The sequence below is a fragment of the Falco cherrug genome, chromosome 8 (assembly GCF_023634085.1).
Source record: "Falco cherrug isolate bFalChe1 chromosome 8, bFalChe1.pri, whole genome shotgun sequence".
Taxonomy (NCBI): Eukaryota; Metazoa; Chordata; class Aves; order Falconiformes; family Falconidae; genus Falco; species Falco cherrug.
The window spans coordinates 54582465-54601617 of NC_073704.1; the positions used below are offsets into that span (position 1 = coordinate 54582465).

The 19153-nt window shown below is 45.5% G+C and overlaps 1 protein-coding gene across 1 annotated transcript in view; it reads left to right on the top strand.

Annotated features, from left to right (window-relative positions):
• NSG2 (neuronal vesicle trafficking associated 2) overlaps positions 1-14312 on the top strand; it is a 37842-nt gene extending 23530 nt beyond the window's left edge. The window contains exons 4-5 of the mRNA XM_055719281.1: positions 10666-10776; positions 12339-14312. Coding sequence (XP_055575256.1) covers positions 10666-10776; positions 12339-12530 — 303 coding nt within the window. The 3' untranslated portion in view covers positions 12531-14312. The remainder of the gene's footprint in view (positions 1-10665; positions 10777-12338) is intronic.
• The last annotated feature ends 4841 nt before the right edge of the window (positions 14313-19153 follow it).

Here is a 19153-nt window from a genome sequence, read left to right on the forward strand (position 1 = left end):
AACTGATTATTTTTTTTAACCACAAGAGTGCACTGAACAAAGGTGTTTTAATTTGTGCAAGCTTAACCTTTGATTTCATTTTATCTAAGAAGTCCATGGGACTGGGAAGTGGCAGGAGAAAGTTATCATGTGCCCTGGCATATAAAGAGCTTAAATTGTTCTGGGCAATTTTAAATCCAGTCTTCTGTTGTTGCTGGCTGATGAAGAAAATGGTAGTGTCATAAGTAAAATCAAAATACAATAAAGTGATGAGAAAAGCAAATACATGAAAAACCATGCCTGGAGGAATACCATTTTGTGCCTTAGTCCAGTACATCAATACTCAAGTCTGAAAGGTTTGCTTTGAAAATTGCCCTGCCTGTGAAAGAAGGTAATTCCATAAAGCAAACAGACCTCAGCTTTTCCCTAGAACCAGCCTGATCCTTGGCCGTGGAATGATGTTGATGGGTGGTTTTGCCCAGACGGGCCCAGAAAAAGCCAAGCTTTTGGGGACTTAGATGCTTGCAGCTTTGGGTGGATCTTGCTGGAGTGTCTGTGAGTAGCAGTGGGGAGTAAGATGTGGAGCTGGGCCCGAGTGTGCCTCAGGTGTCAAAAGAAAGCCACCAGCAGAACAAGCAACACAACCTGCATTTCCCAGGAGTGCTGCCGTGTGCTGATCCCTGAACCTGTTCTTGCTCAGGGCTCCTAATGCTTTCCCTGCACCAAATCCAATGTGAGGGAAGCAGGGAGAGGGGGAGGATTTGCATGTGTGAGACTCTTCAGAGGCGTCTTGGCAGGCAGAAGGTGGGCAAGGAGACGTTTTACTGATGACTTGATGTATCTTGTATGCGTGTTAATGCATTTAAAAAGGGGCCTCGATGAGCTGAGGCATCCATTGCCATGTCCCATGTGAAGTGACCGGAGGAAGGGTCACAGCCAAGCTTTGCACAGTGCAGTGGGACATAGCAGCATGTCACTGATGCGGGGCTGGCTGGGGAGGTGATGTATCTGTCCGCTGCAATACCACTAATAGAAAACCAGTCTCAAATTAGCGATTTGGAAGGAAGCCCCTTCCAGCGTTGCTCAGCTCATGAGATGGTTTGTCAGGCATTATTAGGACCATGGGTTTGGGAAACAAAGCACCTTTATAAGCGGTGTTCCTGAGTCATCACGCTTGTGTAATTTTGGGGGTTTGCTTCTCTTCTTTTGAAGGCAGCAGAGTCACAGAAATTAGAAGGGAAGGCATACGATATTTGAAAAAGGAAGAAGATATTCTTGTAGGAGGTGGGGGAAAAGACCTTTAAATACCTTTATGGTCTGCCAAAAAGTCCATGTATTTATTTGGTATTCCTAGAAACAGTTTTATAGCATCTCAATATACCAGCCTATTCTGATGAAGGATTCTTTTTATGGCATTAAATGGCAGAAAAAGAAAAAGCAAACCAAATGGAGCTTTTTATTTACCTAAGTGAAAATTCTGCACTATTCAATGTTGGAAGCATCCTTATTGAAAATGGCATTTTAGAACTTCCATAAGGAAGGGGGGCTTGGAAACTGAGCCGTGAATTTTCCATTCAAGGGGTTTGACTTGGCACAGAGAGACATCATGCAGACCGCAGCTGGCACCAGACACAGTTAAAAGGATCTGAGGCTATTAGTGCCTAAACAGCCACTAGAAATTATATTACATGATGGAGACTGGCTAATATAATTGAGCCAGCTAGTTATTGTGTGCATAATTTAATTATTTGACAAATTGCTTAGAAACACGGTGTTCTTGTTCTACACTTGTGCTGCACTTGCAGCATTATGAGGCGCAGAGCAGAGGAATTGCTGGTGGGTATGTAGTCATCTTGGAAGAGAGAATTTTTTTTTTTTAAGATTTGCAAACTTGGGGGAGGTTCACTGGTTTAGTTGTGGTGGGGCAGTGTACGCAGGGATGGGTCGAGGCACGGGGGACATGGCTGGGATAGCAAACTGGGTGGCAGACAGCTAGTGCTGTTTCAGGTGCATACTTTGGGAGCTTTAGGGCAGTTGGAGAAATGACCCTCCCTTTGCTCTGCTCTGTGTGTCTTTTGGACTTTGGTTGCTGGGCTGTGTGGTCTGAAAGGAACCCATGAAATACTGAAGCAAACGTGAGATGGTTTTGGACCCCAAGATTATACTGTCCTCATGGGCAGCGTTCAGTGTTCTTAGGAGAACTGGGGCCAAGCTGGTTTACAATTATGAATTCTAAGATAAAGGAACAAAACCCCCAATCCCTTAAGCTTCCTGTAAGAAGCCATGCAGCACTGAGTATTTTCCCGTGGTTTGGAAGATTTAGATACGTGATGAAGGACGTTTCCCTCTTATAAAGCATCTCCCAAGAGATGTTACTTAGGAATCTGCACACCATCTGGAATAAAGCTGTGCTGTAATAGTAAAGGACAAATCCTACATCTTGAACCATACTAAGCAAATGTGAAGACCCAATTGTGTCGCTTTTTTTCAGTTAGCCTTTCAAAATTTCAGAGGCTAAGCTGTTGCCATAAAATCAGCAAAATCAGCAGCTTATTGCAAAAAGATTCTTAACAATCTGGAGTGAAATGCCATTTTTGGAGTGCAGCCAAATCATTACCTGCAGAAAGGATCCAGCTGTATAACAGGGTGCTGGGCAATGCACCACAGCTTTTCTCTGTCTGAGTCGGAACGGTGGAGCAGCTCTTCCTGGAGGGTATTTCAGACTCCTTATTGCCTTGGTCGATCCCTCTGTATCCTGCCAGCCCATGGCTCACTCCCTGCCTACATGCCTGAGCTTTCTTACAGTAGCAACCTGGGTTCAAATGGTGGGGTGGTTCACACTTGGATTTCATCCTGGCGTACAGGTGGGACGCAGCCAGGATAGACAGCTGGATCCAAGAGCTCGGAAGTGCTCCTGAGTCTTTCACTTTAGCTGTAGTTTTCATGTCAAGATCTAATGTTGTCAATCTAATTATCAGCTGAAAGAAGTTATGAGATGAAGGAGAAAAAAATTACCTTCCTGAATTTTTCACTGTCAAGCAGAAATCCCTGTAATGACATGATGAGTGTATGAACATCTACTGAGATGCCCTTAACAGCTGAAACCGTTCTGCTGAGCGGCAAGACCTCAGGGACTGGCCCTGTGGCAAATGGATTGATGATTTTGTCATATTTTTTTCTTGCATGCAAGTTAACTAGGTTGTCAATGGATTAATAAGTCTCCAGGTGTAATGGCATTGCCATGGACTATGGAAAGAACCTTGTTGCCTACCCAAGCATAGCTCTTATGCCCTTCTGTGGAAATAACCTTGACAGAATTTCTGCCAATGTTGTTTATAACAAATTTTGTCTCATTCAGAGTCTGTCTTCTTCTACAAAGAGAAAATTAAAACCAAGATAATTTCTTCAACTGAATTGCCTATTAAAGGTCACAAAATTTCCCAATACCCATCAACATTGAAGGTATCTTGCAGAACCAGGCATGGCATCAGCAGTGGCATCCTTTCCTGACAACTTGAATGTGAAGAGGGTGAGGCTGCACTGCAGGAACGGAGGCATCTGGCTTCTGAGATCCCTTATTCACGTTACAGCTAGGACTAGGAAGACCGCAGAACTTTGTGGGGATTTTTCCATGATAAATTATCTTTATCTGGGAGTTAAACTGATCTCCTAACACACAACTCTACGCTCTGAGAGCACTAACTCTTCTCTGGGTGCTGCTTGTCTGGCTGATTTTCCTGTAGACATAAATGCTTTTCCTGGTTGTGGCATCTTCTTGGCTGTACTCCTATTTTGAGTGTATATAAGTGTATCTATTGCATGCCCTGAGCACTGGGAAAGGTGTCCAGAGTCAAACATTTATTTGCCAGCTTCTGGAAAAAAATCATGCTTGATATTGAAGAAGTGCCACCCACACAGATGAAACCCCCTGCTTGCTAGCCTCTCACAAGAGCTGCATGAGAACAGAAGAGATGTTCTGCACTGTTTTCTTCAGACAGATTGATAGACATCACATCATCTGTTTGCATCCTGAGAATTGCTCCTCTTAGTTGGCAAATGGAGGGTGATTTCAAGTGCCTGGGCACCTGGGGCTTATGCCTGATCCACAAACACCAGGTGATACTTGCTGAGTTCCTCCAAAGCTGGACCGAATGCAGCTGTTTTCCACCAAAGAGAGGGCAGCACAGTGGTTTTCCAAATGATTTTTAGACAGTAGATAATGCTACTGCCTGAGTGTGAGCAGTGATGGGTTTGAGCTTTAGCAGTGGAGCGCAAAGGATTGCAGTGCCGTACCAGCTAGTTGACCATCCCATTTGGAAACCCATTTTAGTGACCTGAAGGCAGATGTGTCAGAGCAATGTGTGAAAATCCAAAATGGACAATTTCTTACCCCTCTGAAGACACCTAAGCCTACAGAAGGTGCCTAATGATGCTTGTGTCCTATAGGAAACTAAAGGAGATTTAGACACCTGACTGCCTTTATGGATCTAGGTCTAAGTGACTGGTTCATGCCATCAAATATGGGAACTCGGTGGGAGAAGAGGGGGCTGTATTTCTTTTATTAAGCCCTACTTCAAACCATGTGGGGGCTCTCCATATGAATGCTTTACCTTTGTCGAATCTTACTGAGCTCCTTCTGTTCATCATATTATACAGAATAAATTTGGTAGATTAATTGTGATTAATTTCATAGAAGAACTGTGGTTTGGGTTAGAAAAAACAACCCTTCTTCAAGAAGCGTTGCTTCACAGTTTTGTAGGATGTTTTCTTTCGTGTTTCACTACAAAGTGCATTGCATTTGAATGCCCATGTTATTTTCTTTCCCGATCCAATTTTTATTTTAACCATTTTTATGCTGAGTCCTCACAGTGTGTGACACCATCAGTGGAGCCTGAGAACGAAACATAAAGGTGGAATGACAAGCCCTGATGCCGGGGCTGTGATTGTAAGTTATGTTCCTCCAGCTGCTAATGCAAGTAATATGTGGCTTAAGTGGGAACAAAACCACACAGCCCACAACTCCCCAGCACAGGCTGGATGCTGCATGCTAATAGAGAGCTGTCTGCATCCAGTCCCCACTGGGGAAAGAAATATTTGTCAACTCAGTTCAAACAGTGCATAAATTTGAGGGAACTGCCATCTGCTGACAGACCCTTCCCCCACCTACACTGTCTGAAAATCCATCCTTATGAATATTGGCTCTGTGCAGTAGTATTCCCTTCAACCCCTGTTCAGGATCCGCCTTTCTCTGCTTCCTTTTTTTCCCCCTGGGTATTTCCAGAGAGTTCAGGTTTCCCAGGACTCTCAGGCACTGAAGTACCTCACGGGTTTGTGTGACAGTGCCAGCCCTGTGCTGGTGTGTAGCTACCTGCAGGCTCTGTAGCTCAGCAGCTTGTCAGAGCCCCTAAGGCTCGATTTTTGGAGGGACCAGCAGCTCCCCTCTCTTGTTGACTTCCATGAGCAGTGAAGGGTGTACACCCTCTCTGAAAATCAAGAGTGCAAATTTTTGCCAAGGAAAACAATAAGGAATAAAAATGTAGAAACCTTACAATGGAAAAGCCTATTAAAAGAATGCCCTGCTGTTTGGATGTGGCATTGTTCTCTGGTTTGCTTTTAAATAAGGCTTTTCATTGTAGATAGAGAGGGCAAAAAGGAATTTTTGATGAAAAAAAAAAATCAGGGGCAGCTGTTGAAATCAAAGAGTGTAGGAAGGATACTCCAATGGACAGCATGAAAGCCAGGTTAACTAGAACAGCGTTGCAATTAGGTACCTCACTAGAGCAAAACCTATTGTCAGCTGATGTCCTGTTGCCTGATGAGGATATATCTTTCTTATATCCGTGCTGTTGTGAAAGTGCAACATGTACTTCATCTATGGAAAAGGTGGGGAGGGACCAAGCCAAGTGGGCTGCTGTTAATGTGAGGTTGACATCATCTTTCAGAGATGTTAAGGGCCTTTTTCTGTGTTTGTGGAGGATGGGGAGTTTCTTAGTGTGGTAACGATGCTCTCTCTCCTCCATTCCAGCAGACACTCCCTTCTTAAGGGAACCTATGGGAATCGTATAAGACTTTGGGGAAAGGGCAGGCAAATCCCTCCCTTCTTTTACCCTCTCCAGCAGTCACACATGACAGATTCATGCCTGCAGCACTTCTCGGTTTTATCTGCTCACTAAATTTTATTTCCCCTCTGTGAATGTTTATATTGCTTAGAGACTGCCAAGGTTCATGTTAATCATAAAAAAAAGTGGAGGTTTATTAGGTATTGCAGCTCTGTGATTCTTTGGTGTTTGAATGTTAACGATGCTTTGTATGCTCTTGGAATAGCTGGAGAGGTAGATCTTACCTCTGGCATGGCAAAATATCGGGGGGGGGGGGGAGGTTTCTTCCCTTTCCTCTGGGTTTTAACATCTTACATGACATTTCATCCCAGAGCAATTTTACACTATGTATCATCATGTGTAATATTGTGTCACGCTGTAATTTTGCAAGTGCATGAAACCACAGGAGGGAGGTGAGAATGGGCTCAATTACACCCTGGAGGGAGGGGAGAGCTCAGCAGAGGGACCAGTTCCTGGGAGGTAATGAATTAGGTGTCAGCACTTTGCCAGAGCAGAGAGACAGAACAGAGGGGGATTTATTATTTTTAGGGGCTCAGTGGGCAGACAGGAGGAAAGGAACCTGTCAGGTGGCATTACTGGTGGTCATTTCCATGAGCTGTGCATGTACGTGGGATTTAACAAAAGAAGGGACGTTCATTCTCGCTCCAGACAGCTTGGTTCTTTCTTTTTCTGAAGGCTAAAGGAAGAACTTGTCCATGTTAACTGGTTGGAGTGGGAAGTCTTCAAAGCAACTTTGGTGGCAACTCTTGGGGAAGACAGACACAGCCATCCCGGGCGAGGGAGACATCTGACAGTTCAGGGATATTTCACAGCCTCTTGTCTGGCTGCAGTCAGCCCTGATGAATCCCTCTGGGATGGAGGAAACGGTGATGCAGAGGGGAAGAAAGGAACCAGGCAGACATTAGAGCAGGAGGAATCAGCACAGGGTGCATGCATCCTGCTGGTGTGCAGTTCTTGCTAGCCCTGATGATGCAGGTTGTATTTACTAAAGAGGACTAGAGGATGAGCAGCTTCTCACTTCTTAGGAACAAGAGGTACTTTCTCACCGAGTTACGCTCCATGCATTCCCAGGTGGCATTCAGTGTAATTTCGTTGCCCTTTGTCTCTTCCTTTGCCCTGAGCACAAGTTTGTTCCTTCAGCCTAACCCAAGCAAGATTTCTAATTTCATTGTACATTGTATTTAGGGCAGAGCAACCAAACTGGAGAGCTGAGAATTTCTTATTTTCTGAATTTCTAGCCAGGGCTGCCCTCTAAGCATCGGCTTTGGTAGAGCAAGATGTATGTCTTCCTTTAGTGCCCTCAAACTAACCTCAAAGGGTCTTGTGCCATTGTCGTCTTTGTATTACTATATAAATTATTATTGGAGGAAGTACAAGACCTAATGTGCTCCCCTTTTAAATGAAGAAGAGTTGGTGGACATGTATTCTGCAGGGAGAAATGCTCTTCTACATTGGCCTGCCAGAGCTGGGTTGTGATGGGTCTTTGTGGAAAGGGGTCTTTCTTCCTAGGTCTCCTCTTGGAAAAAGTAGAGAGTGTTAGCATACTTAATCACGGAAGTCTCTCGTTTTGACTACACTTTTTCAAAGTGACCTTTTTTCATTTTTTTTCAGGTATAATATAGTTTCTTTTGGGGGCAGAAAACAAAGCAAATTCCTTTTCCATCTCCCTGAATCCAACTGAGACTTCAGCACTATGAAAAGGGATATTGCTCCCCTAGGTTGGGAACCCATGGGCTACCATAAAGCTGCTCTGAGATATTTCTATTCAAACTTGCAGGCTCGTGCACTTTGATGGAGAGGAGGTGGAGCCCATATTTGCTTGGTCAGACTAGTGCAATTCATACCACCGCACTCCTTTCCTACCAGCTACCTTTCCTGCTCATTGGGACTCTCTTACACATGTTCTCTTATGAGATCCGGCAGTAAGTGCTTCTCCCTCTGCAGCTGCCTTTTGCTTAATTGACCCGTTTTGCAGCAGATTAGGCCCCAAGGAGGAGGTTAATATGAGCAGTTATTCTAAAAGGCAGGTCAGGACTTCAGTGACCTGTTCATCATGGGAAAAAACTGTTAGCCCCAATCTTCTTACTTTTTTACGCTTTATTCTAAAATATTCTGACTTAACAATGAACTTATGAATCTCTCCTGCTAGATGTAGTCTCCACACCTCTCTCTTTCCTGAGTTCTGAACTGGATGTGCTGGGTCGGATTTAACACCATGCATGCAGATTTACCTTCATTCTTTCTTTTTGTCTTAAAACAGCCACCAAAATTGTAGCTCAGGATCTTCCAGCACTGCAGGTGGCATTGCCAGGGCTGCTTTAGCTTCCCTAATAGTCCCACTGTGCTGTGTGCGGTGTAGGAATATATCTCACCAGGCAATGCATCATTCTGCAGGATTGGTGAGGGTGAGAAGTCTTTTCCTGCACAGCAAGTAATTACAGTGGCCCCTTCAAGTCTGTGCAGGGATTGCCTGTCATACAGGTTCTCAGAATTACAGCTGATATGATAACCAAAGGGGAGAGTTAGAGCAAACTTCAGTGTGAACCGATATTAAGCAATTAGTATATCTTTTCTGATATAATAGTACTAATATTACATAATATTATTGTTATATTGATAAAATTCTATTGATGAATTCTGAGATGTGGCCACCTTGCTCTTTATTAGCTGCTGTTCCTGACAAACCTGTCCTCTATACTGTAGGCATTATCCCTGTATTTCCCCACTTTCTGCCATCACCAGTCTCCTGTATATTAGATAAGGAACAACTTCTGCCTGTACCTACTATTCAATTTCCTTGAACACCCATGCAAGAAAATAAAGAGGATTCTGACATGACAGTAACAACAAAAGGGCAGATGAACCCTGAATGACTAGAGGGAGCTGAAAAATGTGTGGCTTTCCCTCGCTCGGGCAGTAAATGATAGTGATTGCTTTTAGTACAAGTTGGATCAACCCTGATCTGGGGATGGGGGCATGTTTAACATGTGGGACCGTTAGCCAGGGTCAGGTACACAGTCCCTGCTGCGTCCTGCCATTGCAGTTCTCTCAGTGGGTGGCTTTTGATGTGACCAGGGAAAATCTGCCGCCCTGGGCTTGGCTTCTGGTGACATGATGAGGAAGTGGGATTCTGAAGCCAACAGACTGAGGCTGTGGGTAGGAGAAAGCCTCGTTGTTTGCCATCCCTCCTGTAAACCCTGACCTCAAACTTTTGCTGTACGAACTTCCTCGGCATGAGCGCTCATGGGCTCACCTGGCACAGGAGCGTTGCAGCCCCTTCCCCATGCAGGCTCACATCCTGCAAAATGCATGCTGCTGGTGCTCAGCCCCAGCGAGGCAAAGCAAGCTGGGGAGCTGCTGCAGCTCCCTCCCCATGCTGCTGGCCATGCAGCGGCATTAAATGTTTCCCCTACTGCTGTTCCCGCCCCCATCATCTCTGTGAGTGAGTTCATTTGATTAGGAACTCCAGTTTGCATGGTAACACTGGAGCCCCAGGGATTATGATATTTTTTTCATGCCAATCCCGATCAGTGTGAGACAGCAGTCTCGACAGGATGGGTTGCTGTAATGTAGGCGATAGAAGTCCAGAGCCATTTGTGCTGCATTTGTGGATTTACCAGCTGGGACCAAGAAAGCTTTGGGGAGGTGGAGAACGGGACCACGTTTGGGACCCATGCACAGTCCTTAGGGAGGAGACAGCTCAGCTAAAATTAAGGATCAGAGCCTCAGTCCAGACATCTGAATGGGGCCAGGAAACTTGCTGTTGAATGAAATATTTAAGAAGGACCTGGCAGGGCTGGAGAGAAGGGAGCTACAGCAAAGAAACAGGATGGTGCAGCAAAGTAACCTGCTTGGGAATGAGGAGAGGGGGAATATTTGAGCCCCAAAGAGGGAATTGTGTCTGGCACCTCAAACACAGCATCTGCTCTTGTACATGCTGTGGGATTTACATGCTGGGTTTTGTTAGTGGTCGGGGTATTGTCCTTTTACAGCTTTGATAAATAGAGAAGGATTCCCTTTCTCCCGTAGCCCCTTCTGCAAGGTGCTTGAGGTACAAATGATCCTTGTTGCATTGCCCAGAAGGCGCAAAGGGATCTGTGCTACAAAGGCTTCATTCTTCCTATCTGCTCACCTGCCTCTGCTGTTGGACAAGTAGGATCTCGCCATGGTTACAGGGCAGCTTATCTGCACAGATTAGACCTCGATGTGGACTCTGGCTGCTGGCGGGTCCTGCTGGGCCAGCAGCTGATGCTGCCGGTTGAACAGCTGAGAGCATGGGAACACAAAGCCACTGGGAACACCAAACACCTCAGCAAAATCCATACATTTGCAAGGGGTTAAACACAGGAATGTGCGCTCCTGAAGGTCTGGGGGGGGATGGAAGCGACTGTGAGAATTCAGGGCTATTGGATCCAGCATTCATTCAATTACCATGCTTAGTTAAGTACTGCACAGTGGAGTGAAGACTGCAGTCTGTTAGGATGGCCGTTACTATAAGTCATTTAATTATGAGGTTGCTCATATGCCATTTTAACATATGTAGAGTAACATTATCCTTCTTTTGTAGGTCACTATTCTCATAAGTCTGGCTCTTGCATTCCTTGCCTGCATAGTGTTTCTTGTGGTATACAAAGCCTTTACTTACGACCACAGTTGCCCAGATGGATTTGTTTATAAGGTAAGAAACTTCAGACAGATGAATTGCCTGAGATAACGATAGACTCTAATTGACTACATGGTTACAGTCTAGTCTGCTTTTTTGACCAGGCTAAAGAGGACATTTGGCAAGTATGTGTTGAAATGGGAAAAGTGTGATGGGAAATGTGGACTCGCATCTGCCTCCATCAGCTACTGTTACACTGTAATTGTTGGGATTAGCATTTGGTGAACACTACAGACAGATGTTCAGGAACAATCCCTCATATTTGTGAATGGATTTATTGCAGCTGGAATCCCATGTTTGCTTCCCACACATTCAAGTAACTGAGGTTTACTGGCATACGTACTGGCAAAGCAAACTCCCAGAGTGCTGGCACATCTGCCCTTTGTAAAGGAAACCTGAATTTGCCCATGCAGTTCATATTTAGGTGCTTTTGAGCTTCTATCAAGAGCAAAACTATGTAACTTTAATTGCTAAATCCCACGGCCCAATGATTTTATAATGAATATTCACAGAGAACTATTTTCCCGGACTGTTGAGATTTAAAAAAAAAAAAAAAAGTTTGTAAAATAGTTCACTGACTCCTTACTGTGAGTAAACTCCTAAGCTTACAGAAGCCTTGACCATGCTGGGGATAATCTGTGGGCTGGAAAATAGAGTAAGGATGTTGGTGCATTAGTCATTGTGAATTATTCTCTTAGGTCATACAAAAATGGTTAGGACAGACTCATGAATTTCAGAATCAGATCCCAACCTGAACTTCTGAAAAGAATAAAGATTTTAGACTCAGATTTCAGCTGATCATACTGAACTGGGAGTTGGAGTATCTCATAATTCAATAATAATTGTACCTGGGGCCCTTTGTATCCTTGGTGCTACTTCGACGCTGGTGAATACCCACCAGTCTGACATCTGTTACCATTTGATTGCTCTTTTACAGCTGTTGCAAAGCAAATTGTTTTATCTGTGCAGTTTTTAGCACACAAGTGTCTGCACTAGCACAGCGGAGATGCACGGGCAGCATCTGTACAGGCAAGAAGCTCTGACAAGGGCTGGCCAGTTGGGCTGCGCTTCCTACCATCCCCAACCAAGGTGGTCAGAGATAACACACGGTAACAGAGCAGCATGTAAGCAGCTTACTCTGCTCTGCCTGTCCTCTGCTTGTCTGAGGATTAATTCTGGACTTAGCTGTACCGAGCTTTCAGTCCAGCACGTGATAAGAGCCGGCTGCTCAGCCAGCCCTGCTAGGGCTCCAGCAAGGGGCCTTGGTCTCTGTGCATGCCAGTAATGTACCAAACCAGTCAGGTCTTCATTTTGCAGTCCCCATTTCCCATCCACAGATGAAATCAGCCTGCAATCAGGGTTGCCAATAGCAACAGGTTTCGAAGGCTGCTGCCCAACTCTAAACTTTGTGCATTCCCACGGCGCTGAAAGGCAGTTGGGGCTGCGCAGCAGATGCTCTCGCTGCACCAAGTCTGAGTCAAACGTCATCCATGCAAACAGCTAACCCTGAGATTTTTAAAGCAAGAGCCTGAGGCTGATGGGACTACTCTTTACTTTTGCTTTCTTCCCCTTTACAGCACAAGCGGTGCATCCCGGCCTCGCTGGACGCGTACTACTCTGCACAGGATTCCAACTCGCGGGGCAGGTTCTACACCGTCATCAGCCACTACAGCATGGCCAAGCAGACCAGCTCCCGGGCCGTATCACCCTGGCTGTCTTCAGGATCCGTAAACCACGAAGCCAAGGCTGCCAAGACAGAAGGTCATTAAAGTTAACGAGTGGTGATGGGCAAAGTGGGAGGGTGGGGGGACAACACCATGTCTATACTGCATTGCTCTAGCTGAGGGTGCTGTGCTAACAGCACAACAGGAATAAATAAAACCCAAGTGCAGGAGTCATCTTAATGGATATTTCTTTTCGTGCATTGTTCTCGTTGATTTGTAACTGAGTCGAGCTCTTTCTTGTACAAAGGCATGTTTGATGTTGACTGTACCTTACGATGTAAAAATATTTTTAAATCATTGCTTAACTATTTGTTAGAAAAAGAAATTAAAAAACAAAAAAAGCAAATTAGATAAACAACCAGGGAGGATAAAAGCAGCAAAGAGAATCCCACAAAGTTTTATCATTGCTGGAAAGCTGTGTGAGAGGCTTAATATGCAGTGAAGGTACAGCTGAAATCTTTTTGAGAGAGAAGGCAGAAAGAACCTGGTACATAGACATTGTGATGATGTTTAGCTTGCCAAGGGGGGGATATTTTGCTGTCGAATTGAATCTAGTATCAGTGTTCATTTGCTGATAGAGAAATACAAGCATCCCCTCCTCCCTCAAACATACACATGTGCAAACACACATGTACATGCACCCCTGTGCAGTGGCCTAAATAAGTCCAGAAAGATCTAGGCATTTTTAATGAGCCACCACCATGCTGCTGTTCTTGGCTGGGCTCTGAGGCTGAAATCCTGGTTGGATATGGAGCAGGATGGAAGCAGACAGAGGCTGCTATAGTGACAGCATTATACTTCTGAGCACAGGACTAGGAGTCAGGAGATTGGGGCTTTACTTCTGCTTCTGGCACAGATTTCCTGCATGACCTTTGGCGATTTACATGAGACTTTATCTTTTGGGACCTCTCCCTGAGGGTCACCAAAAGGCAAACAAATGCCATTATGAACTGGGGAGCTTCTCAATAGTGGTGACATTATAGAAGAGTACTGAGCCTCTGACGTTTTGGCCCCTAATTTTCCCTCACCCATGAAATGGGATGCTCCTGCTTCCCTTCTTCAGTTTTGGATACTTCAGTATTTAATGTCATTCTAGGTAATTGGAGAGGGATGGCTTAAGCATGCTTTCAGAGTACAAGGGTCCCATCAAATCTCTGCTTGCAAGCACAGACCAGACCCCAGGCTTAATCCAGTCCTGGCCAATGTAAAACATCCTCTCCCCACAAATGGCTTGTGCAATTAGTGCAGACTGGTGGGATTAAAAAAAAAAAAAAAAAAAGTTTCTTTTTTTTCAGAGTTGCAAGCTGTGCTGCAAAGCAGCTCTGCTCCTCAGTGTCGCAGGCATGGTGAGACTGGGCAGCAGGAGCAGAGTGCCCAGGGAAGGCAAGGTTCACATTTGACTAAGGCTGCTTTTTCAGATTTGTGGCTAGACTGGGATGGAAATTAGGAACTGGTCCCTTCTTCCCCTGCATTGGCAGTTTTGCCCTCCATTTCACATACGTAGACACTAGAGGGTGTAAATGAGGGCAGAACTCCTCAGTCCTAACAGGCGTCATGATAAAAAAACTGTATAGTGTAGCTAAAAATGTAGTGCCAAATGCCATTGTCTGATTTCATATCCTTCCTGCCCCTGCCACCTGTAAATTCATTTCTCACCCAAAATGTACAAACCACCCCCTCCACCAATAATCAAAACTCCAGCAAACCACTGAACAGTTTATAATTTTGTGGTGTATTTTTTGTCAGTAGGTAGCAGAGACTGAAGTATTTTTTGGTGTAATTCTTGAACTTTTCTGACGGGATTAAAATAAAGCTAGATGTGACTGAGCGTCTCTGTGGCTCCAGCAGGTTTATTTTTTGTGACTCGTGCTGTGGGCTGGGAGGTGGTGGGTGGTGATGTGTGGGTGCCTGGTGCTGCCAGTGTGGCTGCAGCAGAGCCTGCACCTTTGCACGGGACCCCGAGGTGACTGGCTTTCAGGAGGCATTTTCAGAGCTTGCTCTTTTCCCCTTTAATGGCTGGGGGTTTATTCCCTTCATTCCTGCCCATCTTTTCAATTGCAAATGGAAAAACAGTAATAAAACTCAAGCTGATCTATTGGTGATTCTTGACTTTACGGAGGGACCTCCTCTCCCTTCTCATTTTAAGGCCAACAAATGATAGAAACTTTGGCTGGCAGCAATGTCGCCTGTGCCATCTACTCCAGATACAAGTGCTCACGTGTGCTGGCTCAGGCTCCAGGAGAGGGCTGTTAGGAAAAGCGAGCGCTGCAGGGAAATACAGCTGACAAACTGAGAGCCACAGCTGAACTTGGGAAAAGTTGAGCTCTGTGCCCAAACTCTGCAGCTTGGTTTTTAACGAAACCACAACTATATTCATCTCACATTGTTCAGAAAGCAGATTGCATTTCCTCAAATCCTTCAACTCTTTGAAATGGAATGATACCCTGGCATTAAATTGGCTCATTCCCAAAAGCTAAAGAATGGTTTATAAAAACCTTTGGATGGCTTTCCTTAAAAAAAAAAAAAAAAAAAAAAAAAAAGTGTGTTCAGAGTTGTGAAATTGAGCTGCTGTAGGAGAGAGACCACTCTGGTGTTAGAGGTCACCACTGAGTACTTCTGAAATGTATTAAAAAGGATTCAGCCTGCTTGGCATCATTGAGTCACAGGACAATTTGACCATGGTATTTCTATTGCCACTTTCCCAATACTACTCTAACCGTACGTTTACTTTAATCTAAGAAACTCAGGAATATAATCATTTGAATTAAAAGTCTCTAGCTATTGTTAGGTAAGTGTGTCAGTGGGGATAACCATTCCTATTTAATAAAAGAAAGGTCAAAATCTGTATGGAGAAGAATGGAAAAAAAATGTCCCAAGGAAGGCTCATGGGAAAGCAGAAGAAACCAAACAACCCAACTCCAGCTGCAAGTTCCATTACTATAAATGTTGTTATTACGGGTTTTTGTACAATCTGCAGTAGAGCTTCCAAGATCAACCACGTATTTTAATCACAGTAACAGAGAAAGCAAGAGAGAGAGAGAAATTGAAATTGTAGTACATCATCTTATTTAAGTCTGTAAAAGCCTTCTTCAAGGCTGATCATGTGTTTTCAGTGCTGATTAAAGTAGCCTACTGGTGCTAGTGCGGGTTCATCCTGGCTGTCATCTCTCTAAAGCTCCTGACTGGCTCTACAGAACAGTGTTTTTGTGAGCTGGTGTCTGGGTGAGGCCTCACTCTTAGCTCTGAATGGTACCGATGAACAAGAAGAGCCTTCCCTGTGCTTCTCCCAACATTTACGTGATGGCCAAGTTGAGTCAGCTCCAGCTCTTCACCTGTGACTGACCCTGCTCAAGCACGAGTCCCTTTGGGCAATCTTCTTCGTTGTACTAGATTACTGCAGTGGGCTCAGAGTTGGAATTCTCCACCAAAATATGCTTGTGGACCACCGGGACTGGAAGAGTTGATTTCTGTTCTGAGACAGCCATGCAGTGGACGGGTGCCTGGACTGTCTGTCCTATCTGGAGTGGTAGGAAGGGATGAACAAGAAGTGTCAGCCCATGAATGAGCTCATAGTGCGGGGACAAGGGCAGCCTGAACAGCAGCAGTCCCGTGGAATGACTGGCAGACTGCATGGGGGAAAAAAAAGGCTTTACTAAAGGTGTGGTGGTGCCATGATGGGAACACAGCTGCCCCCAGCCTGGGCTTGGAAGGGAAGGAAGAAATTGTGGATGTCGGAGCCTGAGAAGGATCAAGAGCAAGAGAAAAAGAGACTGCTACCAGCTGAGACACAGAAGCAAGCATTGCTTTTCTGTTGTAACCCAATGACCCTAAAATACTATATCCTGCTTGACTAATGCAGACTGTCTTGTTTTGGAAAAGCTGCCCATTGTTGCTACAAACATCTGCTGACTGCGGCGTGCCCTGGGGAGAATCGCTCCACCGCTGTTGCAAATCCTCTTGGACTGCCTGCAAAAACAGCGTAAGAAAAGGAGGTGCTGACAGCAGGGCCCCGTGGCTGGCAGGACACGTTGTCGGTGAAAACTGAGGTGTCTGCTCAGGGCCTTGGAGGTGGCTTGGTGCTTGGATCCTTGCTGGAAAGACAGCTCAAGGTGCTGCCAGTGCCTCCGGTAGGAGATCAGAAAAGGATCAGTCTCTGCCCCTTTGCATGTGAATCCCCCCTCCCCGCCCCCCCTGTATCCTCCTCCGTGCTTGCCAGCTGTTTCTGGTTTGTAGTAATACCTCAAGTGATAAGTGTAAGGGTCGTGCACTGAACTGTCTACAATCACATTTTATACGATTAGTCAGGGTTTTTTAAAGCACCCTAATTATTACAGTCAAACCGGATTAAGCTATTCCTCTAATAGATTTTCAGTTCCTGTAAAATAGGCCAGAGAAAATGACTTACAGGAGAGGACGGGGGAAGGGAAGGCTTTTTCCTTCTGTCTCTTTGGCTTTTGCTTTTTTAAAATGCCAGCAGTGGCAGGGGCATTCCAGGGGTCCCACTGCAAGCACTGGATGAGTGCCCAGCAAAGTCAGGGGTCCTGGGTACTCAGCTCTCCTTCTCACCTGGACCGGTGTCATTTGAGGGTTAAAAAAGGTAAAATCCTTTTGACTGAGAATGTTACTTTACTCAGGAGGGTGGATGACGGGTCTTTTGATGGCATGTGGGTTGCTCCATCATGGAAAATAGTCCGTGGTAAATGGTGGTACAGGAAGGTGGCAGATGCAGTGGCATGCCCGAAAGGCACATCACTGGGAAAGGCTGGGTGGGATTAAGCGCTGAAGAGGCTTTTCCCCTGCAGCAGGCAGACTGTGAATGGTAAAACCAGAGCAAGAGGAAAGGGAAAAGCCTCTTAACGGCAGGTTACACAGTTCATTGGCAGGACCTTTCTGCTGGGGATATGCATCGCTTCCCTTTGCCGAAGGCTCCCGCCTGCTCAGAGGGGCTGCTGCAGCTGCCAGCACTCCCCGTTAGCCCAGGGGCTGGGGGGATGGAAACAAGATGCCCAGTGGCTCCCTTTGCTGATAATACAAAGCGTGAGCACTACTGGTGTGAGCAGTAATGAAAACGCTGCAAACTGAGGCAGTCATTAATAAAATATTTACACCACTTGGGCAGCAGCATTTTAGACGACTCGCGTGCCGAGGCTTGCCCGTGGCAATCGGTGATTGATGGTCACATTATTACTTATTGCTCCCCTACCCTCCTGCATCGGCATGGCTTATTGAAAGCCACTGTTCGCCTGCTGCAAATGGACAAGGAGGTCCTAGCCCTTCACAGAGATTAAACAGAGCCACGCTCATGCTGCGTGGGGCTGAGAAGTCACACCGAGCCCAGCTCGCATTTAGAGTCCGCAGGTCCATGCCAGCAGGTTGCGTTAAGCAGCGAGACGGTGCAAATCCGAGGGAGGTACTGTCTGCTGCAGCAAGAGGAGTGATGCCCAGCAGCAAGGCCAGCTTGTGCCAGCAGCTTCCCAGCCACTGCCTGAACGGCACCGGGTGCCTGCAGGGGCTGATGCTGTGGGCTCCACCAGCACCATCTCCCTGCTGGATACGTGTGCAGCTACCCACGGCCTTTGGGCAACCTGCAAAGCCAAGCTCTGGAGCCCTTGCAGTTCACTAAATATCTGCTCTGCAAGCTGCTTTGCAGGCCTGTGGGTGAACCCTGCTCACCTGGACCACAGCCAGCGCAGGTAATTAGCTCTCCCTGCCACTCAAACGGGAACGGCTCGGCAGCGTTGCGCAGCTTTCTGCTGAACGGTTGCTTATTCTCAACCCTTCCAGTCATGGCTACATTTCAATGGTGGGTAAATTGATTTCTGTGTATATTTTGTATGCCAGGTTATTACAATTACTCTTCAGGATCCTTTGGGATAAAAGGCTATTATAGAGATGAAAGCTCATTAACAATAAATATAAAGGGTCAAAACTCCCCATAAAAATGTATTAGAAACAGATTCTAGTTTGGAAATGTAAATATAGCATTTGGCAGCAGTCCGGACTGGCTAGTCTGGTGTGCAAGACAGCTTAATCCACTGGGAAGATGTGGCTATTTTTATAGCAGCCAGCAGAATTACTGTGTGAATTATGGAGCTTTGGCTCACTGGAAAAACAGCTCCCCCCTGCCATCAAGAAAAAAGGAATTGTTGGTGGTGGGGGTGGAATAAGACAATTTCTTCTGCTAAAAATAGAATTTTTGTAGTAGATCTGGAGCATCTTTGGGAATTTACAAGCATAAATCTTAAAGAAAAAAAAAACAACCAAAAATAAAGGTGAAGGGAATTTTGAAATTATATTGGTAGGAATGAAAGTATCTAAACAGTGAAAACACCCACCATTTTTTTCAGATGTGTTTTTGTAAGTTCGTAAATGAAGGGGAAGTTGAACGTGTGTTTTCCCAAAAACATTTGACCCACCAACATTTCCAATACTTTTCCATACAAGTACCTTAAGCAAACTCCAGCTACCTCACAGACACAGGGATGTAAATGAGCCCACATCATGCCAGTTCATGGGTCGCCATCCCCCCAGCACAGAGCTCACCAGAGGTGCCATTCTGTTCTGAGTCTCAGCTGGGTCGTTTCCGTACTCTTACTACAGGAGAGGATCCCTGGGGACTCTGCAAGAAGGATGCAGGCAAACACACACGGCAATGATGTGGAGATATG